Source organism: Felis catus, chromosome C2, assembly GCF_018350175.1.
Source record: "Felis catus isolate Fca126 chromosome C2, F.catus_Fca126_mat1.0, whole genome shotgun sequence".
NCBI classification, from domain to species: domain Eukaryota; kingdom Metazoa; phylum Chordata; class Mammalia; order Carnivora; family Felidae; genus Felis; species Felis catus.
The window spans coordinates 89,383,933-89,409,876 of NC_058376.1; the positions used below are offsets into that span (position 1 = coordinate 89,383,933).

Below are 25,944 nucleotides of genomic sequence, written 5' to 3' on the forward strand. Positions count from 1 at the left end.
TGAAGTCATTTTACAAGTTAAATAGGCTTTTTACCCATGATATTCTTTCTTGCCATGCATTTTTGTCTTTTTAAACAGCTTTATTGAAGTATAATTGTCATAAAATGAGCTATACACATTTAAATTGTGCAAGTTGATATGTTTTGACATATGCATATACCATTGAAACCATCACCATACTTCAGATAATGAATACACCTGTTAGTTTCGGAAGTTTCCTCCTACACCTTTGTGATCTCTCCCCTCTATGCCCAGACAAAGCCACTCATGGCCTTTCTTCACCACATGTTAGTTTACATTATGTAAACAGAATCACACCGTATGTATTCTCTTTTCATCTGGCTTCTTTCCCTCTGTATAATTGTTTTGCATTCCCTTCAGTTGATGATTGATATTCCATTGTATGGATACACCACAGTTTATCCATTTACCTGTTGAAGCAAATTCGGGTTGTTTCCAATTTTTTGGGCTACATAAATAAAACTGCTATCAATATTCATGTGCAGAACTTATGTGGACTCATGCTTTCCTTTATTCCATGTAAATATCTAAGAATAGAAAAGCTAGATCATACGGGAAGTTATATGTTTAACTTGTTAATAAACAGCTGAACTGGTTTTCCAAAGTTTACATTTTCCAAACTGGTTTACATTTGCACCAGAGGTGGATATTCTAGTCCCTCCATGTCCTTGCAGCACTTGATAAGTGGTCAGTGTCATTAATTGGAGCCACTCTAATCGGTGGGTATTGGTATTCCACTGTGGCTTAGTTTGCATTTTCTAACGACTAATGATGTTGAGCATCTTGTCATGTACTGTTTACCATCTGTAGATCTTATTTGGTGAAGTGTCTGTTCAAATCTTTGGACCTTTAATTTATTGTTTTCTTATTACTGAGTGTTGTGAGTTCTTTATTCTGGGAACAAGTTTATCAGGTATTTACAAATGCTGTCTTGGAGTCTGTGGCTTCATTTTGCATTGTTTTAATAGTGTCCCTCTGTGCCAACTCTACTTCAAACAAAACCAAACCAAACAAAATGTCCCTCGAAGATCAGGAGTTATTAATGTTGATGAATTTCATAAATTATTTATTCTTTTATGTATCATGCTTTCAGTGTCTGTCTAATTTGCTTTTTGTTTGCTTGATGTGGAAGTTAAGGTCACTGATTTGTGACCTTTCTGCTTTTCTGATATGGATATTTAGTGCTATAAATTTACTTCTAACTACTAATTAGTGACATCTCTGTCTTCATAGCTGTCTCTTCCAGTAATGTCCTATGAATTCCAGCTATCTTGGTCTCCCCAGATTCTCAGCTTTATCTTCACTCAGGAATTGCATTGATCTCTGCCTAGAGAGATTCCTCTTTCCTTTGCCAAGACTTGGACACCCCCCCCCCCTTCCCTAATTTATGAGCTTGGGCAATTTTTTAAGAGCACATTGGTGGTTGGTTTCCATTTTGTTAGGAACCACTGTCTTTCATTGCTTGAAGTCTGGTGTCTTAAATTGTTATTCCACATATTTTGTTCTGGTCATTGGGCAGGAGGTAAATTTTGTCACCATTACTCCATCTTGACCAGAAATAGAAGTCTACCATGCTTTTTAAGTTACCATATTTTAATTGCTGTGCTAAATTTTCTCAATATACACTTTTGCATAAAACATAAATCATGATTACAGATAAGTTGCGATGAGTGACCATTTCATACCCATTAATATGGCTATAAAAAGTAATAATGTTCATGGGGGGGTGGAGAAATCAAGGCCCTGATACTTTACTAGTAGGTTTGTAAAATGGTACAGTCACTGTGGCAAGCAGTACAACAGTTCCTCAAAAAACTAAACATACAATTACCATGTTATGATCCAGCAATTCTGCACCTAGGTATATCTCCAAAAGAATTGAAAGCAGGGACTTGAACAGATTCTTGTATGTCAGTGTTCATAGCAGTATAGCAATAGTAGCCAATACGTTGAAACAACCCAATGTCCAACAGACGAATGGGTAAACAAAATATGGTCTATACATACAATGGGTTATTATTCAGCCATAAAAAGGAAAGAAATTCTGAAACATGCTACATTAGTGAATCTCACACATGTGCTCAGTGAAATAAAGCAGACACATAGGGTCAAATCATATGATTGTACTTATAGTAAATATCTAGAATAGAAAAATTCATAGAGACAAAAAGTAAAAGATTAGAAGTTCTCAGGAGTGGTGGGAGGGAGAAATAGGGAATTATTGCTTGATGGCTACAGAGTTTCTGTTTGGGATGATGAAAAAGTTTTGGAAATAGTGGTGATGGTTGCACAACCTTGTGAATGTAATACTACTGATTGTACACTTAATAAATGACAAATTTTATGTTAAATATGACCACAATATATCAAAATTAATAATAAAATATACCAAAACCCATTGAATTGTACACTTTAAATGGATAAATTTTATGGTATGTGATTTATATATTAATAAAGCTGTTTCTAAAAAATGCAAATGAATAATAAAAGCCTTTCTCTCCTTACTGCATAGGTTTGGGTCATTCATTACGTTTTTAAGTTACGAAGGATGGAGGGAGTAACAAAAATATATCAAATTGCAGAAGACGAAAATTAGAATCTTAGCTCCAAGATTTTAAAGGGTTGTGTAACCCTAGTCAAATTAATTAACTTTTCTTTATCCCTTTTATCATACATAAAATGAGACCAGTATTAGCAAACACACCTCTCACATATCACTTACAGAAAAATGCATTTTATTAGAGTTGCATTTCTGTTTTTTTTTTAATTTCTTTATTAGTTTCTATACCCAACATGGGGCTCAAACTCATGACCCCGAGATCAAGAATTGTATGCTCCTCCGACTAAGCCAGCCAGGAGCCCAGTAGAGATGCATTTCTATCCTAAAGAATTGGCATTACCTAGACTCATTTTAGGAATAAATACAAAGTAAGGAACTATGTGTTCTTAGATTACACCCAATTTTGTAACTATTGTATTCTATGAGCTAGGCATATCACAAAGCATAAATCCTACAACTCACGTCGCAGCGTTCCCCAGCTTCCCCCAATTACCTTCACCTGGCCATACAGTTTCTTTTTGTTTTGTTCTGAACCTAATGGTATACTTATTTGAATGCCACTTCTTATTTTGTCAGCCTCCTATCTCCTGTTTTGCAGATGGCTTTGCATAGAAATAACATCCTGGTGCATCATGACAGATACTTGGCATTCTTTATAGAATTTTATTATACTTTTAATTGTTTTCTAAGTTTATTAGACTTTTCAGGCCCTTTTTCCCCTATCACTCAACATTAGGACAAATTATTTATCAAAGAAGCAGTTTGTTAAAATTATTTTTCAAATGATATCTTCTGTGATAATATTTAGTGTCAAAATGAAAGTGTAGTAGGTACTGAGTCAAATTCCTGACGTGAAAACAGAGTCTAAACCAGATACCAAGAAAGGGAATTTAATACAAGGAAATAGTTAGAAAGGTGTTGGAAGAGTGAAAAACAGGAATGTTTACTAACTCAGAGTGTAACAACTGCAGAAAACCTAAGACTATAGAGAAGGCAGGATCTCACTGCCCAGTGGGAATTAAAACTGTTAAAACAAAACAAAACAAAACAATGATCTGGCAAGAATAGGCACCTTGGAGTGAGTAATCGTTGCCACTGCCAGAGACCCAGCCTTGAAAGAGAGAGAACAAAATTGTCTGTCTTCTCTGTCTTGACCGTGATCTCTTGACGGTGTCCTCCACCGTATGAACCTATCTGGAAACCAGTAGGCACAGGAGTCTGGGATATGTAATTTGGAAGAGTCCACCCTCTGTGTGTAGAGTATAGCAGGACAGAGTGTGTTACGAATGGCCCTGAGAGTAACCAGACAACGACCAGGACAGTCATCCACATGCTCTAAGATGATGTGATGCATACAGACTAGCAGCAGAGCTCATACGTAGTGCTGATCAAAGTTGCTAGCAGCAGAGCTCATACGTAGTGCTGATCAAAGTTGGATATACTTTGGATCATAGTACTGATCGAAGTATTTTTTGTTGCTGGCTGATTTAAGTTGGATTCTCCTGGAAGCAGACCTTGAGCAAGGGATTTGAGTGAAGTGCTTTATTAAGAAAACACTCTCAGGAGAAACAAGTGAGGAATTATAGAGAACAGAATGGGAAAGCAGGAGGGGAACCACGAAAGAAGGGAGCATTTTCTGGAAAAGAGGGCCTGGCCTTAGCCTAATCCAGGCCAGGCTTTGAATTGTTTGTTACACCTTGGAGTTTTCCATCTTGAACCATATACTAGATTTTTTTTTTTAAATGTCTTGCTGTAGTTGCACAAAATTCTCCATTTTGAGTCATAAATGCTTTAATTCTTCTTTCTTTTTGCTGTTCTTTTCCATAGTTGTAAGCTCTTACACATGATGTATTCCTTGGCCTATCAGTCTAACAGTGCTCAAAACACCTATTTATAATATGCTCAGTATAAAAATAGCCATTTACTATTATGTGTAGATACATACAATGAGGAAGTGGCTTTCGCCCTCCCCCCCATAGGTACCAGTTTTGACCTACTTTATTAAATACTTTATATCTCCAGTAATGGGCATACACAGCTTAACTTCAACTTTCCTATTTTTCTCCTTGTCTCTAAGTGCTTGCTCTAAATGGTAAACTTGTTCTGTGAAGGGCAAGAAAGGAACTTTTTTAGGCTTTATAAGCTGTCGAATTTCTGTTGCAGCCAGTTGAGTCTGCCCTTGTAGTGCAAAGCAGCCATGGGTCATAAGTAACCAAATGAACTTAGCTAGATTTTAATAAAATTTTATTATAAGGACACTAAAATCTGAGTTTTCTATGATTTTTATATTCATAGGTCTTCTTTTGATCATGTGTCACCTTTTAATCTCTACACCCAGCCAAATGAAATGTAAAAACTACTCTTGGTTAATGGTCATAGTGTGTCCCTACTGCTGTAAATCCATTGTTTTTTGTATGCTCCTATTGTTTAACCCAGTTACTTGCTATCATTACCTTAATCTGCATTGCTAATTATAGAGAACCTTTGCACCTTGGAGCTGGGAGAAATGAAAAGAACGAATCTCCAATCACACAGAGCTAAAATAAGTATTAATAGCCAGCCAGCTTTGGGGCATCTGAGGTTTTAAATTCAATGATAACCATTTTAAGTAGCATTTGACAAGAATCACTTAGAAGAAAATGTTTTTGCAATCATGTGCAATATTCCACTTATCAGTTGAGTGGATAATAGAAATTATTCAGTATAACATTTGTCTAACTTGTAATTTACAAAGTACTTTTCACACACATCATCTCACTTGATTCTCACAGTTTCCTTGTGTACTAAACTTAAAAGGCTTTATCCCCTTTTTTCAGATGAGGAAAATAGCATGAAAGCTTAATAAGTGACTTGCTTAGGGTACACCGGTTAGAGATTGGCAGAACCAAGCCTCCTTGTCCAGTGAAGACTCCAGAGCATTTTAGAAATAAAAGGAAGTAATGACATCACTTTTAATTTTTTACCAATGAGATCCCAAGAATCCAGGGCTAGTAGTTTATAGAGCAAGCTCTCAGGAATCCTAATCTGGTTACCAGGTCAGTGTACTTGCTGTTAGGTTGTGTCTCACATGAAGACAACTGAACTGAAATTTATTAATATTTATGATACTTAGATACCATAATTTTTAAAAATATTATCTTAAAAACTATAGAGTAAAATGTTTAAGTTCCTATTAGCATGCTTAATGTCCAACCATGTTTAAGAGTAAAGCTGCTAGATTTCACTGCTTGTGGAATGAATGCAAACCTAGCCCTTTTTCCTTTTCAGCACCAGCACTGGATGTTGATTGGCAGAGCAACAACACCTTTGCTTCTTGTAGTACAGATATGTGCATTCATGTCTGTAAATTAGGACAAGACAGACCTATTAAAACATTCCAGGGACACACGGTGAGTAACCATTTTTTCCCCCTTTAAAGTGGTTATGATGAATAAGTAATATTACAGAGTGGTTTTGAAATATGTTTAATATCCAAAGAGCAACCCAGTCCATAAAATGAAAATGTGAATATTTACTGTTACTTTTAGAATGAAGTAAATGCTATCAAATGGGACCCAACTGGCAATCTTCTGGCCTCCTGTTCTGATGACATGACTTTGAAGGTAATTCAGATAGTGGGGAGAAATGCACTGGGGGTGCCATGCAGCGTGGCTGCTCTGGGCATGGTAAGGTTGTTGAAGATGTCTCTTTTACAGTTCATTGAATGCTTAAACCTGGGTCAGGACTTACTCTTCTTTTTAATAGTTAATCACTGTTTTTTATTTTATTTTGTGTGAAATGCTTTAAGTGTTTAAATATGGCAAATAAATTCTATCTAAAATAATGTGTGGGGGCTCATGGGTGGCTCAGTGGATTAAGCCTCCGACTCTTAATTTCAGCTCGGTAAGTGAGCCTAGTTGACATGGCCAACATCTGCAGCTTGACATGAATTTATGTTTTTCTTGTCAATGTGACTAAAAGCAAAACTATCACCTTGCAGCTATGCACAGTCACATTTAGAGAAAAAAAGCATTTTGAGATAAAGAACAACCTAATACTAATCTCCAATATTAATGAAACTTTGAGCCCTTTCCTACAAAATACTAACTCTTGTGAAAATAAATTTATCCTTAACTTTGTAATGTCAATGGCTACAGGCATGATGACCCTTACAGATGGGATAATCATGAAGGAAAACTGCTTTTCCTCCTGTGAACAGACTAAATGTAACCTTGGTAACCTGGTGGGTTTTTTTCGTTAAGTACCTGCTGTGTTTTTAGTTACACAATTTTTCTCAAGCCTGGGCTCCCTTGCAAACATTGCTAGTAAAAAGGCTTTTCTTAATGCTTTCGTCTCTGTGAACAGAGTATGGCGCAAAAGTGGAGGTGAAAGAAGGCCAGTGGCTGGAGAGCCTACTGAGTTGCAGTTAGGAGTTTGAACTAGAAAGTGTTGGAGAGGTTTTTGTCCTAACAATAATAAAAGGTCAGAATTTTAAAGCAGAAACGAAATGGATCAATATTGTGTAGTAGAGCCAAATTCTGAGAACAAGGCACATGAGTTAGAATATCATGCAAAGCCTGAACAGTGATTTGAGTCGTGCAGATGGAGGTGGCAGGTGGGTCTTACGCTCAGAGAAGAACTCCAACCTTGATATAAAAATTTGGGAATTTTCTGCAGATGGGCGGTCATTCAAATCCAAGACATGGATGAAGCTGTGTAGTTAGAAAGTATAGAGTAAGAAAACAGGGAAACCTTGAAAACAAAAAGTCTTAAACTCCAATAATTACCCTCTCAAGAAGAATGAGCTTCTAGAAGGAAAAAAAAAGAAGGAATGACCCAAATGGAAAGAGAGTGTTTAAAGAAGAATGTTGCAAGGGAGTGTGATGGATGGGAGTGGTTAACAGTAGCAATGCCATTGAAAGGTCAAATAAAATTAAGTTTTAAAACATTTGTGGGGTTTATTTACATGGAGTTGTAAATATCTAGAATATAAAAACGTTTATGATTTTGCTTTGTTATCTCTTACATGGCAGACATGAAGTGCACCTAATTTTTGTATGTTGTTGTCGTCGTTGTTGTTGTTGGCAGTTGGGTTTGGTGTTGGGTTTGGCAAGGTGTTACCCCCCCACCCAAGCCTTTATTGAATGATTTTGCCAGAAATGCTCTCAGTGTAGGTTTCTCTTAATTTTTGCTCAGTGCCAATATGACTTTTAAATCTATATATGTGTATGTTTTCAACTTAAGAAAGCCTTATTCTCACAATTTTAAATTTATTGCTTTGTTAACCTTTCATGGTTTGTTCTGTAGGAGTCATTTTCTAAACTTATGTTTTATTATGGTAAGAAAACTTAACATGAGATATTTTTTTAACAGATTTTGAGCATACGGTACAGTATTGTGCAGCGGATCTGTAGAGCTGAAATTTTATGCTTGTTAGTTAGCCATCCTTTTCCCCTCAGCCTTTAGCAACCACCATTCTTTTCCTTGCTTCTGTTGAGTTTGACTTTTTTGATACCTCGTATAAATGGAATCATGCAGTATTTGTCCTTACAATTCATCCATATTGTTGTGTATTTCAGGATTTCCTTTTTTTTTTTTAAGGCTGAATGACAAATAATCCATTGTATGTATATACCACTTTTTATTTAACCATTCATCTATTGATGGACACTTAGGTTGTTTCCTTAGCTTGGCTTTTTAATATTGCAATGAACAGCAAGTACAGATGTATTTTTGAGATCCTGATATCAGTTCTTTTGGATAAATACCCAGAGGTAGGATCACTGGATCGTATGGTAGTTCTATTTTTATTTTTTTGAAGAATCATCATACTTTTTTTCATAGTGGCTGTAACATTTTGCATTCCCACCAACAGTGTAACAGGGGATCTCATTTCTCCACATCTGTGATAATTTATTACCTTTTTTATTTTATGATAGCCATCCTAACAGGTGTGAAATGATATCTCATTGTTTTGATTTGCATTTCCCTTATGGCTAGTGACATTGAACATCTTTTCTTATACCTATTGGCCATTTGTATATCTTCTTGGAAGAAATGTCTACTGAAGTCATTTGCCCACTTTTAAATTGGATTGTTACAGTTTTTGCTGTTGAGTTATAGAAATTCCTTATATATTTTAAAAATTACCCTTTATCAGATATTTTTTCTCCCATTCTGTCAGTTTCCTTTTTCTTTATTGTTTCCTTTATTGCAGAGAAGCTTTTTAATTTTGTATTTCCATTTGGCTTTTTGTTTTTGTTGCCTGTGCTTTGGTGTCATACATGAACCGTATTATTTGCAAGTTCTCTTTGCCCTTCTCTGTCACAAAGCATTTTCTGATTCTAAATTCTAGGAGGAATTTATAATGTAGATCATTTATTTAAGGAACAGTGTTAAAACTAATGTCGTAAACATTTAGGATAATTGCCCAAAGGACTTACTCAATGTTGAAGTTTGTACTATCTGAAGTTCTCAGAGTTAATATCTAGAACTACAGTTAATTCATTCTTGAAGCCTCACAGTAGTGAACATTTGGAAAGGACTTTAAGCTAATTTGTTATTTTTAAAAGAGTGATAAATACTACATTTTAATTTCTTTGCAAATATTCCCTTGAGCTCTAATCATTGTTCTGGTTACACTATTTATAGTTTGGATTGGCAAAGTAGTATTATTGTAAATGTACCCTTTGTATGGGAAAATATAATTATATATTTTTTTCTTTTTTACTTAGATATGGAGTATGAAACAAGACAATTGTGTTCATGATTTGCAAGCACATAATAAAGAAATTTATACTATCAAATGGAGTCCAACAGGGCCAGGGACAAATAATCCAAATGCCAACCTTATGTTAGCAAGGTAATATTTCTGTTTTACTCCTCCTTTTATGAGTCTGCCACAAAAAAAGCTTCTAATACATATGACAAAGTTAGGAAAGAGTTCATGAAATGGGATCGTATCCTGCAGGAATAATTTTTTGATGGAAACCTTTAAACCCAGAGTTTTATTCTTATTTCAGACCATAATGGATTTTAATATCTGGAGTTATCAAATATTTACCGATGATAATTAAGTATTAATTAAAACCCAAGTAATTGAGGTATAGTGCAATAACATTTCTTCAGCATAAAAAAAAGATAAAGTTAAAAATATTGTCAATACGTTGTTCAGAACCATGGATCAATCAGTGTAATTATTTAAAGAGGAAGGGAAAAAAAGGGAAAAAAATTAGTAAAAAAAAAAAAAAAGTGCTTGTGCAGCTCAGTCGGTTAGCTCAGGTCTTGATCTCAGGATTGTGGGTTGAAGCCCCACATTGAACTCCATGGTGGGCATGGAGCCTATGTAAAAACAGAGAGAGAGAGAAGAAAGGAAAGGAATATGGTGAATTTAGCTCATTTTGTTTTTCAGTTTAGAGACTTGGAGATGCCCGTAAGCTGCCTTTTCTCCTGTTGTAGCTTTGCTTCTGCAACACTTTCCTCCTAATAGCCAATCTGGTCTCATAAGGAATTTGTGTCTAGCTACTAGGAATGACTGTGTGATTTGTGTCTGGCTACTAGGAATGATTCTAGATTTTGGGTGGGACTTGGCTATATTTCATTATTTTTAAAATTGTTTTGTTTCCTCCTTTGTCAGTGCATCCTTCGATTCTACTGTTAGGTTATGGGACGTAGACCGAGGAATTTGCATCCATACATTGACAAAACACCAAGAGCCTGTGTACAGTGTGGCTTTCAGTCCTGATGGCAGGTACCTGGCAAGCGGTTCTTTTGATAAATGTGTGCACATCTGGAACACACAGGTATGTCTTAGTTATTGAAATCATCACATTGTTTCATAGGTACTAATAAGCATTTGCCTGTATAAATACTCTTCTCTCCTTTGGTTGTCATTCTTTTTGTGACATTAGTTCAATTCTTAGTTTCTAGATGAGTACCTTTTTTGAATTTACAAAGACTAAAATCAGTTGAAGTTATATTTTTCTGATATAGACCAGAATTTAGAAATAAATTTAGATTGTATTATTTTTTCCTCAACAGGTTGCAGACATGAAATGTGAGAGTTTAAGATACGTGTTTATATAAGTGATATAATTTCTTTATTTTCATAATGTTTTAAAATGTTTCATTTTTGAGAGAGCATGAGGACCTGCGGGTGGGCAGAGAGAGGGATACCGAGGATCCAGGGCAGGCTCCACTCTGACAGCAGAGAGCCAGACATGGGGCTGGAACTCACCAACTGTGAAATCATGACCTGAGCTGAAGTCTTGACATTTAACTGACTAAACCACCCAGACACCCTAATTTCTTTATTTTCTAAAAGAATTGTCTTTGAAGGAGCTATATGTGAGCAGTTAATAAAATGTATTAAAGGATAAGATTGTATGGCTCAACACAATGACTTATCAGAAATAAATTTAAAACTATACTATCTTTGGGTACCTGGATAACTTAGTCAGTTGAGTTGAACATCAGACTCTTCATTTTAGCTCAGTTCATGATCCTAGGATCGTGGGATCAAGCCCTACATCAGGTTTGCACTGGCGGGGCTTGTGCTGGGTGTGGAGCCTGGTTGAGATTTTCTCTCTCTCCCTCCCTCTCTCTCCCTCTCCCCCACTTTTGTGTTCTCTCTCTCTCTCTCTCTCTCTCTCTCTCTCTCTCTCTTTTAAAAACAACAACAGAAAACTACCTTTGTAGGGACAGTACTTTATACAAAGGCTACCTTTGTAGGGACAGTACTTTATAGAGATCCTTTCCTAAAAATGGAGAAAACAGCCAGTTGCTTTAATTTTTTCATTTTCTCACCTTTTTAGTGTTTATGCTCCATGTACTGTTTTTTTTAATAGCAGTCACTTGACTCTCTCCCCACCCTCCCACCTTCTTCCCCGCCAATCAGTGATCGCCTCTTAAATGGTCATAGCACACCGTAGTAAGTTATTGTGGGCTGTGCTCTTTGTGTAGCTGATCATCATAGTTGGTCAAACTATTTTTGCATAAATCATCAATTTCAAGTATCATTTTTAATTAAGTTATACATTCACATGGTCCCCTCAAAACACTAAAAAGGTATACACTGCAAAGTCTTGCTCCCATTTTCTTCTTGATCCCCTATAAGTAACTTCCTGAATTTGGGAATAGAAGTATTGATTCCTTCATTTTTATGCTCTATTTTATTTTTTCATTTGGATTTTTAACTGCCTTGGAATTGATTTTTATATGTATGATGTGAGGTAGAGATCTAATTTTAATATCTAATGGATAACCAGTTGTCTCAATACTGTTTAACCCTTTGCTATCTCATAATGCCATTTCTTTCATATACCAAGTTCTCATTGTGGTTTGTTTATAGATTCTCCACTGATAGACATTTGTATTTGTATATACCTGCATCATTAGCATACTTTTAATAAGTAACTTTATAAATTTCCTCTCATTAAGTCTTCTTTTTTCCCATCATTAAGGTCTTATAATTTCTTTATGAAGATCTTATTTTTTCTTAATTTATTCTGAAGTGCCTTGTGGATATTATTATTAACCATGAATGGCATCTTTTTAAAAATATGTTCCTTGTACTTACTGGTTGTTGCTTGTGTTTGGAACATTAGGACTTTTGACACATTGAGACTGAATTCATCCACTTCTCTGCACTCTCTTGTTAGTTCTAATTGTTTCCCCTTGGTTTTTGCTGCAAGTTAGTTTTTTTGTTGTGATTGAATAGCAGAGACTTTCTAAAAGTAATCCATAGATAATTTGCCTGTTGTATACATTTTCAGTCCCTTATTTACTCTATTATGAGAAAATCAGTTTAAATGAAATTTGGGTATGGAAGTATATGATTCTAATGGAAGATACTGATAGGCTCTTAGGGGCATTTGAGCAGCTGTCCATACTGTTTAGATGTATCACAACTGCGTATCAAAAAATGTCAGTTTACTTTTTTCTTTTTAGTTTGAAAATAGTAAAATGCATCTAGTAAGTTTTTAGAGGATGACTTTCTCCTGCACTTGTCATAAATAAATCAAGTTTTTTTCTTTCCTCATTTGGATTATCATCCATATGATCTGTTACCTAAGCATTTCACAGATAAATTATTGAAGTCTGGTTTGAACATATATACAGATTTGAGTAGTGCTGATGATCCATTGGTCTTTGTGAATATTAAAGCTCTAGCTTGTTGACTGTGCTGTTTTGGTTCAGTTATAGCTTACTCTGAGCTTAGAGATTGGGAAGTGCTTTTGAAAGAAAGCTGTTTTTTTTTTAAACCCCAAATTTACTGTCCTATAGGTTTTACTTTCTCTCATCAAAAGATTTTAGATTTTGTTGGTGCCACTCCTTTCTCCTAATTAACCATGGAAGTAAGCTCAAGAGTTACTATGCTTACACTTGTTCATTAATCTTTTAAATTTTGAGAAACTTTAAGTAGGGTTAAAAAGAACAGTTGAAACTTCCAAATGTGATCAGCTGTAGCAGTGCACCTGTGGTTACTTTAATATTAGCAGACGGACTTTGAAGAGGAAAGCAAAGGAAAACAGTCTCAATGATTAAGTTAGGGTTGCCTGCCTGAGAAGGTATTTACAAGGCCTTGCTGCCATGTTGTTTTTATTTAGATCTGCTGCCTTTAGTTTGACCTTTTTTGGTTATCGTAAAACTGAGAGATACTTTTCTGCTTTGTCAGGGCAGAACATCAGAACCATAGTTTTCATTGTTTTCCAATTTCTCACAGCAGAACCTCTGTCTTTGCCTTGGTTAATGACTGGTTTCCTAGGAGAATAGATTTTTTTTACTGAATTGTAAGTATTCAGTGGGGCAGCTGCATGATTTTGGTTTCTTTCTTTTTTTTTTTTTTCCTTAAATTTCTAACCTCTTTCAGGAGTAATGGACAGACATGTTGAGAGCAGGCAAGTGGTATCTTTTTATAGAAAGATCCTCATATCACATTTCTAGTGTTTCAAAACTTGTATTTATTTTGGAGTCAAAGCTAAATTCTATTTCTGATTGCTAGAAATAAAGCCATGTAAGAGTAATATTTGTACCTCAATATTTGGATTTATAAGAATATAAGCTCTCATTTTTAAGAATCTGTTTTTCAATTTTTTAGACAGGTGCTCTAGTTCACAGCTATAGGGGAACAGGTGGAATTTTTGAAGTTTGCTGGAATGCAGCAGGAGACAAAGTTGGAGCCAGTGCATCAGATGGTTCAGTAAGTATAATGAAGTGTTTCCACGGGAATGGGTGTGTAAGCATAGTAAATAAATGTGGCTTATTGTGGTTGTGACTACAGAAGTCTTCTTTTCATAATGAATCTTGTGATAATGGTTTTGGTCCTTTTTACTGAAGGCTGTATATTTTTCATGTTTATTTCATTCAAATAATGTAAACACAATTTAGGCTATGTTTGCCGAAAGAGTATCTTCATAATCAAGAAGTGGACAGTTATTTTTAATGTAAACCTTCGTTAGCAAAATTGAGCATAGAAGAATACCACTCTGAGAGAGATTTGAATTTTTAATGCCTATTTCTACCTTGTCTTCCTTGCAGAAGAGTGTTGGTGGCCCAGGGAAGGGGGAGTAGAGGCAGTTGAGTCCTGCATTGAGGAATGTGTGATACTGAGAGACTTTCAGGATGAGGTTGGCCAACTCTTTATAGAAATATTAGTTGTGGCTTCGAAAGCTCTGAAAGCAAAAGGAAGATACAGACGATATTAGCCATTAGCTGCTTTCTGAAGCTATAGCTTTATATAACCTAAGGTATCTTTCATTCATGTCCAAGAGATAGGAAATGGTCTATTTTGAGCATATTTTTTCTACTTTTTAATTAATAGTAGATCTTCAAAATTTAAGCCACGTTCTTTCTTGGTAGTAGTAGCCCATGGTTGTTGCCTCCATCTACTTAGACGATTTATCTGATTTCTGTTGGTTAAGTGCCCAGTGCCATGATTACTGTTGCTTTACCAGTTTCGTGAACTAGGAAGTAAAACTAGATTTCAAACTGTACTATTGAAACATTAAAATAAAACTGTACAATGAAATTCTTAACACACTGGTTGATTATTTTAATTTCTTACAGGTTTGTGTATTAGACCTTCGGAAATAGCGCTACTAGTTGGAAGCCATGGACCGACTATGAATGTGTACATAGCCAAAATGACTGTCCCTGACCCATGTACTGCTATAGTCCCACTTGAACCATGGCCAGTCCACTACAGCCAAATCTAAAAGAAATATATACATACAGTGTATATAAACAAAATTGCACCCTGAAGATGACAGAATTTTGTCACAGCTTGTGAATTCTGTTCACCAAGTGCTGGAATCTAATCTGCTGTGCCCCTAAAATAGCATTTAGAAGTTTTGGATATGAAAAACAGAAGAGAAAGAAATATGCGTTATAAAAGCAGCCCATATGTGTACCAGTTTTTGGATACTAATGACAGCCTTGTTTCTCCCCTTTGAATCAGAAGACACCATGGATTATATTCTTTTTTCCCTTCAGTAGTTGAGCAGTTTGTATGTACAGAGAAAATGGACTTACAAAAACTTGCAGCAGTAGTTTGTTCTTGCTTTTAAACTTTGTTTTCGGTTTAGTTTATGGATGCATGAAGTAAGGGAGTGAATCAGTTTCTTGTTTATATTTTTTTCACCTTTTAAACAAAAAATTCTTAAAAATATTTTAATGCATTCTTTTGAAGAGATAGATGTTTGGTACATTTTATGGCTCCCAGAGCATATATTCAATTGGTGCATGTTGTGGAAGGGGGAATTGGAAAGTGAATGAAAATATATGACTTTTGGTCATGTCAATCTGTAAGACACATCAGTAAAAGGATATTATGCTCTGTTGTTTTTTTTTTGTTTGTTTGTTTGTTTTGTTTTGTTTTTGTTCTTTTTTTGGTGATGTGGCTTAAATGCAATAGTTTCTTTTTTGGGACATATTTCTGCCAATTAAAGACTAGAAGGGCACAATTTTTTTTAATACCATAGAGAAGATGCATAAAAAAAATCTTCTGATGTTTTGTAGCCATAACTAAATTATGGTTAAAATGTGCACTATTGTGAAAAGGAGCAAAGTAGGTTTGGGTTTTTTTTGTTGTTGTTGTTTATTTGTTTGTTTTGCTTTGTTTTTTAAGAGATTAAAATGTTTCTGGATAAGGATTAGCTTCTCAAAGTGTCCATCATTCTGTGTAGAAGCTGAAAAATGTAATGTAACCAAACTCCAGTATTAAAAATCTCTCATGTTGTTTTTCTTTATACAAAGCAAGATAACGGCATATAACACTGCCATTACATGGCAAAATGTTTGCTACCTTAGTTTAAAAACAATCTTTAAAACAAAAGACTTGCTTCAAGGTGTTTTTAAATAGCAGTGATTCAGAATTCAAAAAAGAAAAAAAAGTATAATTGCACTAACCTCCCTGCTGCTCCGATTCTGCATTCGTGGTACTTGTGACTACATTTTTTTCAAATACGGATAGATTTAAGCTGCTATTTTTTTGTTTTGTTTTGTTTTTCAGTAATCACTACTATATCATGTCTTTTACTCTGTTTATAATATCAAGTATTTTCTTAAAGATATAGGTATCAGAGCAAATCTCTTCTTACGCTCATGCAACTAAAAGCTAAAATACACAGAATTTGCAAATGAGAGCATTTGTTTATACATGTGATCAACAGGGTTTGTCATGATTAATGTAAGTATCCACAAGTGTCAATTTTGAAGAGAATAGTTGTCAAATTTGTATCTCAAAAGATTATAATTAAGGGAGTTGCTTATTATTAAGCTTAGCAAATTTATAACACTATTTCTGTCACTAATTATTTTGAAGCCTTTACTACTAAAATTTTAATCTATGTTTTAAGTAGAAACTGATTTAACCCAAGTAATGCAGCTTTGATTTTTAGCATTTGTTGTTTTGCTATTTTTACAAAACAGCATTGATTGAAGCAAGTCTTGGTTTTACTAAGGTAGGATAGCATTTGCTATTGGTAAAGAGAATAAATACACTTAATTTCACAATACATTGTTATATGTACCCCAATTATTGTTAGTGGGGACTATGATACTGTAATAATATTTTTTAAAATTTACATCCAGAGAGGCAGTCATTCATGATGGTTTTGTGCCAGCTGTTTTTAGGGTTTTGGATCACATTATAGATATTTAGAACTATAACCCTGTGACTTATGTAGGAAACCTAATATGCTGAGTATCTGGCACTTGAAATCCTGCTTTTATTGCTAGAGGTCCACATCTGTGGTTAACCTCTGTTGTTGTTTTAAAAAAATAAATAAAAATTTAAAAATCTGTGCAATAATTTTTAAATGTGCTCCCAGGAATAGACACAAATGTTTTGAGTAGGTTTAAGCTGCATTTTCCTTTAGCGATGCATCTGTCAATTGCACTGAATTTAAATCTGAAAGTCAGAGGTGATTATTGATAGTACTTTTGTATTTTGATATGGACAATTTATTCATTTGCATACAGTTATTGACTTTTTTCCCCCAGCTGATTAAAAGTGATAGTCAAGAAGTTCTGCAGTATAGCTGCCAAAATAGACAGCTACATTTTTATGGTATTGTCATCTTTTCTTCTTTTTTTTTTTTTCCTTAATCTTTAGGTATTTTACTTAAGCATAATAGCCACAATAGGACATATTAAAAGATTATAAATACAGAGCTTTATTATCCTGAAGTCTTGGGTCTTTTAAGTATAAACTTTATCTGAAAGGTATCCATTTTGTAGGCTTGGGTTCTTTATGAGCATACAGTTGTTTATTTTTGCTGCTGTTCTCAACATCATCATTGCCTGCTGATGTGCCACCATGCTGCTCCAATAGACAAAAGTAAGATTGCCTTGAATTTGAGCAGTAACTTGATTGTAGGAGACCAAGTTTCACAGCCTGCAAAATTCTGTATTTGAGGTTCTTGGCTCATTTTTCCTTCCTTTTTTTTCTGAGAACTTACTCCTGAAGATCAACTGATTCCAATAGATTTTCTATCGGTATTCATTATATATCATTGTTGTATAAGCTACTGTAAGAAACGTATAAGGAAAAATAGAAAGGAAAACTTGAATGAATAGAATACTCATTGATTGAAGTAGAATAAAGAAAGAGCAGCTGTCACTCTTAAACTTCATAAAGGAATATCATTTTTCTTCTCCATGTAGGAAATCTGATACGTGCTTATATTTGTTCCAATCCCCATTTCTGTCATTGATCAGGTACCATCATTGACTTTAAATGACTTTTAGAAGTGGTAACTTTTAATTTCCTGATAGATATTAGAGTATATTGAATTCTGTTTTAATGAATAATTCTCTAGGTAAGTATGTTTTAGGATTAAACACCTTTTACAGATACTGAAAGTGCCTCCTTTTGTGGTGTAAAAAAACAAATTATGGTGCAAAAAGTAATTATTAGATTGAATTACATGAAGGTTTTTTGCTTTTTGACATAAAAATGTCAAGAGAAAGGCCAAAGATTTGTACTTTTTCACTTATAAAGCACTCCTTTTTTCCTTAAACTTCTTTCTGTCAAATTAGATTTAATGAGAGAGTACTATTTTTAAGGAGCTATCTGTTTATGTAGAATGATTTTGTTAAGAGTAATGTAAACTATTAACGCATAGAGGCCTGAAGAGGGGTATGCATTTTTGCTATTTAAAGGAATCACGAATGACTGTCCTTATGTGAGCAAAAATGTTCAATTTTACTAAGTAAGCAGAAAAACAAATCTCAAATGCAGTGCTGTTTACTCTTTTCAAAACCGTTTTCATTTTCTTAAGCACATTGTACATTTCTATAGAACCTGCATTTATTCTCACATGCTAAGGGTGGTACTTGCATTTGGTGAATTACTGTTGATTGTTTCCACAGAAATTCTATTTCAGTGGACCAACATTGTGGCATGGCAGCAAATGCCAACATTTTGGGGAATAGCAGCAAATCTACAAGAGACCCTGGTTGGTTTTTTTTGTTGTTTGTTTTTGTTTGTTTTTCCTTCTGAATCAGCAGGGATGGAAGGAGGGTAGGGAAGTTATGAATTACTCCTTCCAGTAGTAGCTCTGAAGTGTCACATTCAATATCAATTTTTTTTTAACATGATTCTAGTTAAATGTAGAAGAGAGAGAAAAAGAGGAAGTGTTCACTTTTTTTAATACACTGATTTAGAAATTTGATGTCTTATATCAGTAGTTCTGAAGTATTAATAGCATTCTTTGTTTCTGCCTTTACGTTGACAATGTTGAAGCAGGGTGAATAGGGCATATTTTTTTTTTTTTTTCTAGTAAGCTGTTTCACAATGTTTTCTTTGGCGTTTCTGGATAAGTTCAAGAAAACATTCTGCATGTTGTATCTAGTCTGATGTACTTATCCATCTCATTAAAAACAAACACAGACTGCATTCTGTAGCTCTGTAATCCCTAAATACAGAAGTAATTCTCTTCTTTCCTGACTTTGACATTGTAGCTATAATGTTCTAATTTTGATTTTTACAAATCCTTTGGGTCTAATTCTGTGAGCCTACCTATAGCACTGGATTAAAATGTCTGCATCATTTCTTTAGTTATCCAGTTAACTTTAAAACTGTTGTAAAAGTGTAAACCAGCCCATGACAGTTTTTTGTACATGTTAAAGAACTTTATTGTTCAGTTTTCATGATTATTGTGTAAGGAAGACTGATATAGATGTTCTATGCTGTCCTGGACCATGTTAATTACACTTCTGATGTATTTTGGTTCCACATCACAATGATTTGTCCCCAATGATCCTTTTATCCTTTCTAGGCACATTTTTTTTTTTGTTGTTGTTGTTGTTGCAGTTTCCCTTTGCATTGTATTGCTTTGACAACTGTAATTTGAATCAGATCTGAAAGAGGTCCAGAATAAAATATATTTTGATATTATGTTGGCTGTGTACATATATAAAACCTTTGATACCTATGTAGTTTGTATAGACTGTTTACTAGTCAAGTAAAGAGAGGGATGCTATTTCTTGTTTACAATTTCTTGTTTACATTTTAATTGCATTTACTCCTCCAGTGTTCTATTGTAGAATAAACTTTTTTTGCTTTGAGTTAGCCTTCCTAACATATAACATATCTATTCTCTCCCAAGCTGTTGTTATCAGTTGTAACAACTGCCATCAGAACCCAAACCACTGTTTTTCATAACTGTATTGTTTTCTAAGCTATATGTTTTAAGCCCATAGATAAAATTACAAATTTTACTATTTTATTATTTCTCACAGGAGATGAAATTTTTTAAATGAAGGGATTATTTACTATTTTTATTAAAGAATAATAGAGCATTTAATCAGCTAAGAAATAAACAATTGCTTTGAATTATTTTCAAAAATAATACTGTATTGAAAGGACATCGTTACACATAAACTAAAAGAAACCTCAGATTCATTTGCTTAGTGTGCAGTTTAGCACAAAACCGTGTGTTTATGTTGCTGAAGATTTTAGGGCCGGGTTCTCAACTTCCTAGTGGCATTTTTGTCTCATATAAACCTAACTTAAATAATTTTCTTCCTTAGCTAGTTGCTTAAGTTGCTAACGAACCTTACAATTTTTGAGGAACGGTACCAGGCACCTTCCAGTTTCAATTAGTCCTAGCTCTTGAGTACTTAGAGACTTTTTAAAAGAATCATTGAACACATTTTCTGTTTTCCTTTGTTTTTTAAAAACTTACATTCCTCAGGTCTTCTACTTTTCCGTTTCATTTCCTTAAGCAGAAACTAACACAGGCATAGACTTGTCATGTTTTATTAAATGATAAGCTTTTGCCGTTGCTAGAACTTTCTGACAGTCTTTCATTTTCAAAGGGTTAACTTTTATTGCATGGCATAGATTAATAATAGTCTGCATTTTACACTTTGAAAAAGTGTTGGACTACTAAGGATTATAATCCATCTAAGCTTAAGGTAAAACAAATCAGTCTGAGTAGTCATGGCAGGGGTTATTTTTAATTTCATAGTTCTTCTACTTTACAATAGACCAAATTTCTAACCTGTTATACATAGCAGATGAAAGCTTACTGTTTCCCCAATATATTCATTTGCAAAATGCAGTGGAGGAAAAGACACTACGGACAGTAGTTTTATGGTGCTTTTCTCTGCTGTACCAAAGCTCTCTGTCAACAATGAAATGTTAACCCTATGCTCCTTTTTCTGCATGTTCCTTCTTAAATGTCATATCTCAATGCTTATTTGTCCTAACTTGTAATATTTTTGTATTAAATTTTTTAGGAGTTCCTTGTAATTTCTTTACAATTTAAAATATATTAAACACAAAGTGTTTAGTAAAGTACAGAAGACAATTATTAATGTTTCTTGGTTGTGGGGTTTGTATGATCAATTATGCTAACAATTCACGTTTTAAGAACTAGGATCAGTGGGATGGAATCTACACGGAAAAAAATAATACAATTCTATTTTTTTTTTTTAAAGTATGTTATATTAATCCACTGTCAGAATGGCTGCTTTAAGAGATTCTGCACTACTGGGGCACCTGCGTGGCTCAGTCGTTTGGGCAGCTGATTTTGGCTCAGGTTATGATCTTGTGGTCCGTGAGTTCGAGCCCTGTGTCAGGCTCTGTACTGACAGCTCAGAGCCTGGAGCCTGCTTTGGATTCTGTGTTACCCACCCCCCACCCCCCACCCCCCGCCCCTCTCCCACTCATGCTCTGTCTTGCTCTCAAAAATAAATGTTAAAAAAAATTTTAAAAAAATACTGCACTGCCAGAAATATCAGAGGCATATGTTGGAGGGCCACTGGGCAGGACTACTATAGATGCACTGAATGGATACCTCAAGTAGTCAAACTCTTGGCATTAAAAATCCAGTCACACTGAACTCAGTCTGAGATACCAGACATTTGAAAACATCAGCTTTCAGAATCTCATACATTCAAATTAAGGGATTCTGAGAAATTTACACATTGTCAGGACCTCTTCCACATAAGCATTTATTGGCTTAATTTATACACTGTACTTCACCAGGTTAATTATGATTTTCCAACTTGGGTACTGAGGAGCAGTATACTTGGTAGAGGATAAGGAATAGCTAAGACTACTGGCCGAAATGGCCCATTTGACGTGGATATCATAATAGAGGCCTGAGGTCATCAAATAATTCAAATTAAGTTTAATATGACATAAAAATGTAGCTATGTAGTATGTTTAAAATGTTTCCATTTAAGTGGTTGAAACAGTATACGGAAATAAACTTAAGTATGACGTTGTACAAGTGTGGTGTTGAAGTAAACGACGTGATGAATCCGGTCTAAATTAGAGGTAAGTAAACTTTACTTTTTAACAATGTTGGTTAACCTAGAGTCCATTAAGACCCTTTTTAAAATAAAATACTTGGCCCTACACTGAACATACTGGCTAATATAGCACTAGGGCTGTGTACATTTTTTTGTGCTTGTTTGTGTGCCATAGATGATGGCGGGGGGGTGGGAGGGAAGGAAGGGGTTTGTGTAACTGGCATACTGTATATTTATTATAAAACGCATGTTTGTAAATTCCCATTTCCAGTCTCCCAACCAGTTTCCTCAGTGGAAACCACTGTTAATATCTTGCGAATATTTTTAATACATACCCAAAAATAAAAAAGGAAAACATAAATGCAATTGTAGATTTCCTTGATTTCAGAAATTAGCTTTTTCATTAAAATAGTCACAGACTTCTGTCTCACCAATGTTAGGTACTTCCCTATGCTGTAGATGTGGAGTATGCGATAAAGGTTTGTTAAGAGGATGAATTCTGCCTCATGGCCTGGTTGAATCCCAACTCCACTATGTAACCATTTGACCTAAGGAGCTATTTTATTTTCTTCGTTTCCCCATCTATAAAATGTGATAGTACCTACCTCATAGATTGGTTATGAAGATTAAAATTGTTACCATACCTAAGCCCTTAGAGAATAGTGCCTAGTTGTATAAACTACACTAGATGCTGCCATTATTTTGATTTTTAATGGTTGCATTATACCCCATAATTTCTCCCCCTATCATGTATACATGTGATGTTCGGCATCAGGTACTACTCGTATTGCAAGACATGGCTCGTTTATTAAGTTAAAATGTATTAGAAACATTTGCTCATCTTGGGGAACACTCACAAAACAAGTTACTCGCAATCCAAGGTTTTACTGTATTTTTTTCAGTGTTTCCTATTAGAAACAATGGTGCAATAAATATTTGCATATCTGTGAGGCAGATTCAGTAGTTGATATTGATGGACGCCACTGGTTAACAGACATGAAGAATCTGTAAAACTCGCCATCCACCTATTTTCTGCCTTAACTAAATCTTATTTCAAAAGGAGTCACTTAGGAATTTGTAAAAGGAAGATTTCTTGGGAAAAGTCATTTGTATATTTACTCAATGTGCGTACAGAAACGAGAATAATTTAGACCAATAAATGACAATCGTGGCAGGAGCTGGCAGAAAACTAATTTTTAAGACTATCTTACTAGTCATTAAATAGTGAATTATGACTAAGATTTTGTTAAACATGGAATATTTCTGCCATAGAGTTAACTATATAAATTCAATTACGAATTTCACGGAACTACCAGCGTATTTAATGATATATACTAATATTGCTGGGTGCTAAATTCCTAGTCCACATGCTAGAATAGCAGGTATTCACTTTTTTTTCTAGGATTTTTTTAAATGCAATTTTTATATATTTTACCTTCTTGAGCCTTGGTTCCTCTCTTATTTTCTTCAGCATATATGTTTGTTAAATATCTAGAGTATGTCCCAGGAAGTGTGTTTACCACTAGATATACAATAGTGAGCAAGAAAAAAAATAGAATCTGCTCCTGTGAAGTGTTAGGGAATTAGGTTGAAGAAGCACCTGAAATTGTTTTTCAAAGTCGAAAACTGCTAAATACCGGCAGTTTCAGAGGGTTCAACATAATGGAAGGCAGTGTGTTTTTAATGGCAAGGAGTACCTAACAGTTTGGACTGTTGACCCCTTTGACTAGGAGAGCTTGCTGGGCTATGTTTGTCCCAGGACACCCAATATGGCCTTCCCCGTGATCGACTGGCCCCTGTAACTACTTGTTTTTTGTCATTTCAAACAATCTGGATTAACACCTCCACTTACTACTTTAAACATTGTCCATCCTTACTATGAAAAGCAGAGAAATTAAGCACTTTAGTCCTCCTTATCTTGAGAGGTTTGTTATAATTTTCACTTGTTAAAGATGTTAGGCATATTTTTGCTGTCCTTCCATTACCAACCAGGAACCTCCTAAGGGTTGGAAACTTGTGCCAATCACTGTGTGTCTCTCTCCTCAAACCTCGCCCCTTCTTGGTTTCCAAAGGCAGTTATCACACATAAAGAAATCGTATTTGAATCAAAGTACATCTTCCTCAATAGCTACAAGATAGCTCCTACCATTCAATTAGCTCTCACGAGAAGCTAGTTTGGAGTTTGCGGTTTAGGGCTTTGCTACTCAGTGTAGTCAATCAACCTCACCTGGAAACTTAAGTCAGTTCAACGTTCCACCCTGGATTCTCATGAATCAGCAGCTGCCACTTAACAGGATCCCTTAGGTAAATTATATGCATATAAAAGTTTGCGAAGAATTACTTTATCCTGAATTCCTTGAAATTAGCAATGTATCTTGAGACCCCATAACACAGTTGTTGGTCATGGTAGGGGTAGAGGAAAGGAGGAAGGGTTCCCCAAAAGGTACTCTGACACAGCTTACTGATTAAGACAGAGTAGTAGAATGCTAGGATACTAAGGGGTTCTCATAGTAATCCTACCCATCTTAAAAATGTCCAAGTCAGTATCTTAGGCTCTGACAAAATTAACTGGGTGAGCGCGACAAGGTTACCCACTCTCTACCTGTATCCTTAGATTGAAGCAAGAATAACAATTACCTGCCTTAGGTTGGAAGAATTGAAGAAGATGATGCACATATTTTATAGCACCATGCCCAGCACATAATTAGGCATGAGAAAAAGCATAATCAGGATTGCTTCCCGGGGGTGATGCTGCAGGAGGGTGCTAGGATGCAGAAGTTCCCATCCCCTTATGTTGCCATTTACGTCATCTACACTGTCTTCTATAACCACAGCTGTTCATGCTCAGTTTTCTATTGAGGTGCCATACTCAATTTGAGATCATGGTTCTTCATTCCTGAGTTCTTTATTTGGATCTGTCTTTTCATTGGATAGATTTTTATCTTCAAATATGGCTAGTGAGTTTTCTCTCTCTTGAATCCTTGCATATGCGAGGCTCTTGTGCTGTCTTATGCCCACAAAATGAATACCTGATCTATTGTATCACATTTTCTCCTATCTCCGTTGACCAGAGTTAATGTGTAAGTCAAGAACTCCCAGCTTGAGAACAAGTGGTATTCCACCCAAGACCTACTAAATCAGGTCACATGCAGAGTGGGTGTCCGCTGTCTGCATTTTACGCCAGCTCTCCGGAAACTGCTAATTTCCACTAAAACTAGAGAACCGCTGTTGTGGTGCTCCACCATCTCCTAGCAACCGCTGCTGCGGTGCTGAAGGCCAAAGCCAACATGGTTTTTTGCCTTTTTATAGGTCATGTTTTTATACCCGGATTTCTAAGGATTTCTTTGTCCTTGAAACTCAGTGACTGCTCACAATATGCCTCGGTGTTAGTCACTTCTGAATCTGTCCTAGAATGTGGCAAGCCATAGTAAATGCAGTAGCCACACGTTCACATTTTCCTTTACTTAAAAAAACAACAAAAAAAAACCAAAAACAACTATACTTTTGAATATGTCTCCTATTCATATTTTGTGGAGCCTTGCTGCAGGCCCAGCTGAACTACGGAAACATGACTTTCCAGTGGCACCAATCTATGCCATTGTGTGATTTTTCTCCACTAGTTCTCAGTAGGCCCAAGGAAGATGGATGTCTTAGGTGGTAATCAGACTAACAGCATCAAGGAGCATTTAACAGTCTACATTTTGCTACAGGATCAGCACTCACAAGTACTTACAGAGCATGGGGCCCTCGAGTCAGGAAACACCTGGGACAGGTGTGGATAACACTTGTAAGGAAGTTCAGGTTTCTGGTATCTGAGAAGGTTTCTGTGCGTCTGGAAGGAACCATCGTGGCCCTCCCTTGAAGGCAAGGGTAGGTGGATTAAGTGTGCCTGGCATGTAGGCTTCCGGGGAGAGCTTAGAAGCTCTGCTACAATGAGGGGGCCTGCCAAACAGGTGATAAAGTTATGGTTGCTCAGAGTTGTCAGAATTTGTGGCAATGTCTAGGGGGAGGCAGGCTGTAGAATAGAGGCTAAGTGGCAGGACACTGGGGTGTTCTGATTAGCAGTTGTGAATTTAAGGGGCTGAGGAAGATTTGTCTCCTGCATTCAGTCACATTCT

The 25,944-nt window shown here is 35.4% G+C and overlaps 1 protein-coding gene across 9 annotated transcripts in view; it reads left to right on the forward strand.

The window, feature by feature from the left end:
• Positions 1 to 19,460, forward strand: part of TBL1XR1 (TBL1X receptor 1) — a 178,521-nt gene extending 159,061 nt beyond the window's left edge. For all 9 annotated transcript variants that reach the window (XM_023260384.2, XM_023260383.2, XM_045037255.1 and 6 more), the window contains 6 exons: positions 5,849 to 5,970; positions 6,109 to 6,183; positions 9,295 to 9,422; positions 10,197 to 10,362; positions 13,659 to 13,760; positions 14,627 to 19,460. In XM_023260384.2, coding sequence (XP_023116152.1) covers positions 5,849 to 5,970; positions 6,109 to 6,183; positions 9,295 to 9,422; positions 10,197 to 10,362; positions 13,659 to 13,760; positions 14,627 to 14,653 — 620 coding nt within the window. In that variant the 3' untranslated portion in view covers positions 14,654 to 19,460. The remainder of the gene's footprint in view (positions 1 to 5,848; positions 5,971 to 6,108; positions 6,184 to 9,294; positions 9,423 to 10,196; positions 10,363 to 13,658; positions 13,761 to 14,626) is intronic.
• The last annotated feature ends 6,484 nt before the right edge of the window (positions 19,461 to 25,944 follow it).